General features: G+C 48.5%; 1 protein-coding gene across 1 annotated transcript in view; it reads left to right on the top strand.

The window, feature by feature from the left end:
* Positions 1 to 2,492: 2,492 nt before the first annotated feature.
* The window catches only part of rfk (riboflavin kinase), a 42,602-nt gene continuing 39,094 nt past the window's right edge, over positions 2,493 to 6,000 (top strand). Inside the window, exon 1 of the mRNA XM_068029983.1 lies at positions 2,493 to 2,901. Within this exon, the coding sequence (XP_067886084.1) occupies positions 2,820 to 2,901 (82 nt within the window). The 5' untranslated portion in view covers positions 2,493 to 2,819. The remainder of the gene's footprint in view (positions 2,902 to 6,000) is intronic.

The following is a 6,000-nucleotide window of genomic DNA, read 5'->3' as shown; positions in this document are numbered from 1 at the left end:
CCTTGACCAATCACAGTCAAGCTGCCTGGTTTACATTTTAAACAAAGCTTGGCAGTTAATTGTCAGTCACTGTAAACTGGTGCATTCACCATGGCAACGCCTCTACCAATCAGAGTTCACTTACTGACCAATCAGCACTGTCTTCTCATGCAGGATAAGTTGTTGTTTTCCCTTATATTGGTTATTCTTGCGATTATCCTGATGAGTACAAGACGAAAAGCTGCAATGACAACATGTCTCTATTTTCAGCAATACTCAAGTTCTGTACTACTAAATAAATTATTTGCCTATCTTTTATTTTGGCCTCCTTATCTCGAGAGACAATGGGTAAGCGCCTGGAGGTGGTCAGTGGTGTGTGGAGCAGCGCCTGGAGTGGCTATAAAGGCCAATTCTAGAGTGACAGGCTCTTCCACAGGTGCTGCAGAAAAATTTGATTGTCGGGGCTGTTACACAGTTGGCTCTCTCCTTTCGCCTCTGTCTTTTTTCCTGCCAACTGCTAAGTCTCTTCGACTCGCCACACTTTAGCCCCACCTTTATGGCTGTCCGTCAGCTCTGGCGAACGCTGGCAACTGACTCCCACGACTTGTGATCAATGTCACAGGATTTCATGTCGCGATTGCAGACGTCTTTAAAGCGGCGACATGGACGGCCTATCACATTGCTGTTTTTGGGAGCTTGATGTGGGCAAATTGGCTGACGCGTTTCCTACAACAGTGACATCACTTCAAAGTACTTAATTGGCTGTAAAACACGTTGGGACACTGTATAAATACAAATCTTTCTTTTCTTCTCCTAGCTCACCAGGTCAAACTTCCCCTAAGGTTCGCCCCTGCCCTAGCTCTGAACTGGCATTTTTCTCTAGTTTTGCTTCTATATCCATTCAGGCCCCCTTTCATGAGACCCACCTCCTGCATCCTTGGCGCTTATCCCACCGACCTGTGAAGCACCTTGGGATGTTTTATTACATTAAAAGCCTATATAAGTGCAAATTTTTGCATTGAGATAGGAAAAGAGAAGCAACAACATTTACAGATGTTCTCTGATTAGAACTTCATGCGATCAAACCTCCAGGATGCCTCGAACCAGAGCTGGCAACTCTAGGAAAAACCTAACCTCATTGGAATAAATAATTTCCTGAAAGGAACACCACCAAAAGCTCGGCCCACACAAACTATTTAAAAAAACAACAAGCACTGGTTGGAGAGGGTGTCACTCAGGGGCACTGAAACTAATTATATGGATTTCCTTTTGTTTTGGAACAAAAGCCTTTGCGATGAATTGCGCTAAGTTTTGAAGCAGAAAAATGAAAAAACTCAAAGGCTTGTCGCATTAACTTCAGGCTTTAAACTTAATCCCCAATTTGTGGTTGCTTTGAACAGGAAGTCCAGCTATGATTTAATTCCCCACAATCCAACGCTCAGGGGATTCTGAACTCTTTGCAAGCAAGGAGCAAATGACATTGCTCTGACAATGGGGCTGTCACATTGGTCCTCCAGGCTGCAGGTGGTGCTGTGAGGTTGGTCCTCCAGGCAGTTGGCAGCCCTGTGAGGTTGGTCCTCCGGGCAGTTGGCGGTGCTGTGAGGTTGGTCCTCCTGGTTGCAGGCGGCGCTTTGAGGTTGGTCCTCCGGGCAGTTGGTGGTGCTGCGAGGTTGGTCTTTTGGGCAGCAGGTGCTGCTGTGAGGTTAGGCGGTGTTGTGAGGTTGGTTCTCCGGGCTGCAGGCAGCACTGTGAGGTTGGTCCTCTGGGATGCAGGTGGCACTATGTTTTGGTCCTCTGGGGAGTAGGCGGCGATGGGAGGTTGGTCCTCCAGACTGCAAGCAGTGTTGCAAGGTTGGTACTCTGGACTGCAGCTGGCACTGTGAGGTTGGTTCTCTGGGGCAGTAGGCAGTGCTGTGAGGTTGTCCTCAGGCTGCAGGCGGTGCTGTGAGGTTTGTCCTCCGGGCTGCAGGCAGTGCTGTGAGGTTGGTCCTCTGGGCAGCAGGCGGCACTGTGAGGTTGGTCCTCTGGGCAGTAGGCAGCACTGTGAGGTTGGTCTTGCAGACTGCAGGCGGCACTGTGAGGTTGGTCCTTTCCAGTCTGTAGGCGATGCTGAGAGGTTGGTCCTCTGGGCTGAAGGCTGTACTACGAGATTGGTCCTCCAGGCTGGAAGGTTGGCCCTCCAGGCTGCAGGCAGCGCTGTGAGGTTGGTCTTCGGGAAGTAGGCAGTGCTGTGATGTTGGTCCTCCAGGCTGGAAGGTTGGTCTTCCAGGCTGCAGGCGGCGCTGCGAGTTTGGTCCTCCAGGCTGCAGGCGGCGCTGTGAGGTTGGTCCTCCGGGCTGCATGCGGCGCTGTGAGGTTGGTCCTCCGGGCTGCAGGCGGCGCTGCGAGGTTGGTCCTCCGGGCTGCAGGCGGCGCTGTGAGGTTGGTCCTCCGGGCTGCAGTCGGCGCTGCGAGGTTGGTCCTCCCGGCTGCAGGCGGCGCTGTGAGGTTGGTCCTCCGGGCTGCAGGTGACGCTCCTAGATTGGAGGACAGGGTTCAGGAGGCCTGACAGTTTCCGTTATGTGCGAGGAGGAGGAAATAATGGCAGTGAAACGGAAAGAAAACACCGGAAAGGGTGTTATTTAAACGCCGGTTCCTCTGAGCGTAGCAGGTTGTGAAATCCTGCGTCAGTTTATAACAGTTCGTGCGTTTCACAATACGTTGGATTGCAGTAAAGTGATTCAGTGATCGCCTGGGACGGGGAGGGAAATCAAGAGCTCGGATCCCGTCCGTCAGCTTTAAACCCGAGGATTCTCCGTAACCCTGGCTCTTTCTAATTAGACCCCTGTTGAGCTGGTGCCATGAGGAGTTTGCCGTATTTCTGCCGAGGAGAGGTGGTGCGAGGATTTGGCCGAGGCAGTAGGGAACTGGGGATTCGCACAGGTAAAAGGGGGCGATCGGCTGAGGCCGGGCCCTGAGATACCAGGGCCACTCGGTCGGTGACTATCCGCCTCTCGGAAATCATGCGGGCTCCATCCGATCCCCATGTCGGATTTGTCGGTGACCTAACCCTAACGTGAGGTTCTGGTACTTTCTTCACTGTGTTGGATGTGAAGCGAATCTCAGTCCTTGTTCTGGTTACCGATCAACCCCAACATCCAGGTCTCCTCCCGGAAACACTTCCACCTGATCGTTATTTTTCAAAATATGTTCGTAAAACTTGTAAAAGTATATTGCATAACAGTTCAAATTTGACATTATATAAAGTGCAGTGCAGTTCAGTTTCTTTAAATACAGTATGAGGCACACTTAGGTGCCTCACTACACTTACAATTAGAGATTATGTTCGCAATGTACACTTCAAACATACAACTCAAGGGATTTTACAAGGGTTCCGGCCCTTGGGTGTACTATGGCCTTAGACTGTAGCTTTTCCCCATTGAGCCTTTGTGGGGTCTACTTCAAGCTTTAGTGTGTCCCTTAGCACGTAGTCCTGGACCTTGGAATGTGCTAGTCTGCAATACTCAGTTATCAAATGCTCCTTGCACTGGAAGACCATCAATGTTCAGAACAAAGAGAGTCTTTCACAGAGTTCAGTGGTCTTCTAGTAGCAGTTGATGTTTGTCTTGGTGTACGTCCCTGGGAGCAGCCCATAGACCAGAGTCCTGCGTTTTGGAATTACTCTGGATGAACCTTGACAAAAACATCTCTTTCTAGACCTTTGCTTTGTGCAAACACATTTCAGAAGAAGGTGGGCAACGGTCCTCCCTGTTGCAGGCACTTCGAAGGCAGCATGCAATGCTGCAGAGACTCTGGATGTGCATGAAGATTCTGACAGAGAGGGGCCCTCACTGACAGCCAAGCTATGTCTTGCTGCGTGTTCGAAAGTTCTGTCACTGAGGCATTCTGCCAAATGACTTTGACATCCGACAAGATGCACCAACTCCCTTTTCCCACATAGCCTTGATGTTATGCGTGGACCACTGCCTGATGGATTTGTGGTCAAAGGTGTGTTTCTGCACAAACCTTTCCACAAGGAGCAGGTGGTATGGCATGGTCCAACTGTATGGAATGTTCTGCTGCAATTTAGCCAGACCCATCCTTCTCAACACCTTGAGTAGATAGAATCTCAGCATGTAGTGACGCTTAGTGTTGGCATACCAAGGGTCTTTGCGCAGTTTGATGCAGCTACATGCAAAAGTGGCCATTGGGATGGGAGCAACATTGGGTACATTTTTCCCCCTTTATCTAGAGATTTGTACATTTGTGTGCCTGCGCATACAGTCTAGCTTTGATCTCTATATAAAGTAAAAGATGGCTCCGGTGACTGCCGTGGCACAGAAGTGGCATATTGGCTAGACCTGTGCTAAGTATAGCAATGCTGAGAGCAACTTGCACCTGATAAACAGGTTCTATATGACCTTGACTGCATGCTGCTCCCAGTTTTTAGCCCACTGCCTGGCACCTGTGAACCATAGCCCCATCACTTTTGGGTAGTCTGACCTGACAGTGAAGGGGGACAACGGTTCGGAAGATCCAGTTCCCAAAGAACATGGCCTCCCTGTTCCTGTGATTTACTTTGGTTCCTGAGGCCAGTTTAAACTGGTCTCAGATGCTCATCAGTCTGCGAACCAACAGTGGATCCGAGTAGAAGACTGCCACCAATGGTGGAATGATTAAAGTCAGGGATGCTCAAAAAGCCAGAATTAGAGGAGCATGGATATCACGGAGGATTATGGGGCTGGAGGTGGTTACAGAGCTGGGGAGGGATGAAGCCATAGAGAGATTTGAAAACAACAATGAGAATTTTAAAATGGCGCCATTGCCTGACCGGGAGCCAATGTAGGACAGCGAACTGTATTGCATCACTCTCCGGCTCGCTTTTTCTTTAATTTACTGTTAAGGCTAACATTTATGGCCCACCTCTCATTGTGGTAGTGAGCCACCTTAACTGAGTAGCTAGCTAGGCCATTTCAGAGGGCAGTTAAGTGTCAACCACATTGCTGTGGATCTGGAGTCACTATAGGCCAGACCAGGTTAGAATGTCAGATTTCCTTCCCTCAAGGACATTAATGAACCAGATGGAATTTTTTTTTATGACCATGCAATGGTTACATGGCCACCATTACTGAGATTAGTTTTTCTTTAAATTCCCAATTTAATTAATTAACTGAATTTAAATTTCCCAGCTGTCATGGTGGAATTCAAACCCATATCTCCAGACCATTTGTACAGGCCTCTGGATTACTAGTCCAGCGGAATAACCACTATGCTATCATTCTCATGTTGAATGGCTGCCTCAACAGCCAGTGATGAAACACACAGCTTATGTTGACCATTACCTTTAGCAGCTCTGTATTGAAGTTGCTCTGTTTATTCCTGACCCCTGCCCCTTGACTCACAAAGTGAGGAGTACTGGAAAATCAGTGCTTAATAAATCAAGATAAAGTGCATGCATGTATATTGCAATCCCAGGATAGGGACATAAGAGCAGGAGTAGGCCATTCAGCCTATCGAGCCTGCCCTGCTATTCAATATGATCATGGCTGGTCTTCCACTTCAGTGCCTTTTTCCCACACTACTCGTATCCCTTTATGTCATTTGTATTTAGATATCTGTCAATCTATGCTTTAAACATACTCAATGACTGAGCTTCCACAGCCCTCTGGGGTAGAGAATTCCAAAGATTCACAACCCTCTGAGTAAAGAAATTTCTCCTCATCCCTCCTAAGTGGCTTCCCCATTATTTTGAAATTGTGTCCCTTGGTTCTAGACTCCCCAACCAGGGGAAACATTTTAGCTGCATCTACTCTGTCTATCCCTTCAAGTATTTTGTAGGTTTCAATGAGATCACCTCTCATTCTTCGAAACGTTAGAGAATACAGACCCAGTTTCTCCAGTTTCTCTTCATTGGACAGTCCTGCCATCCCGGGACAAGTCTGGTCAGCCTTTGTTGCACTCCCTCTATGGCACTAATATCCTTTCTAATATAAGGTGACTGAACACAATACTCCAGGTGCGGTCTAACCAAGGTTCTATACA

Source organism: Heterodontus francisci, chromosome 4 (assembly GCF_036365525.1).
Source record: "Heterodontus francisci isolate sHetFra1 chromosome 4, sHetFra1.hap1, whole genome shotgun sequence".
Lineage (NCBI taxonomy): Eukaryota > Metazoa > Chordata > Chondrichthyes > Heterodontiformes > Heterodontidae > Heterodontus > Heterodontus francisci.
The sequence above is the reverse complement of the archived record's forward strand: the minus strand, read 5'-3'. Positions and strand labels throughout refer to the sequence as shown.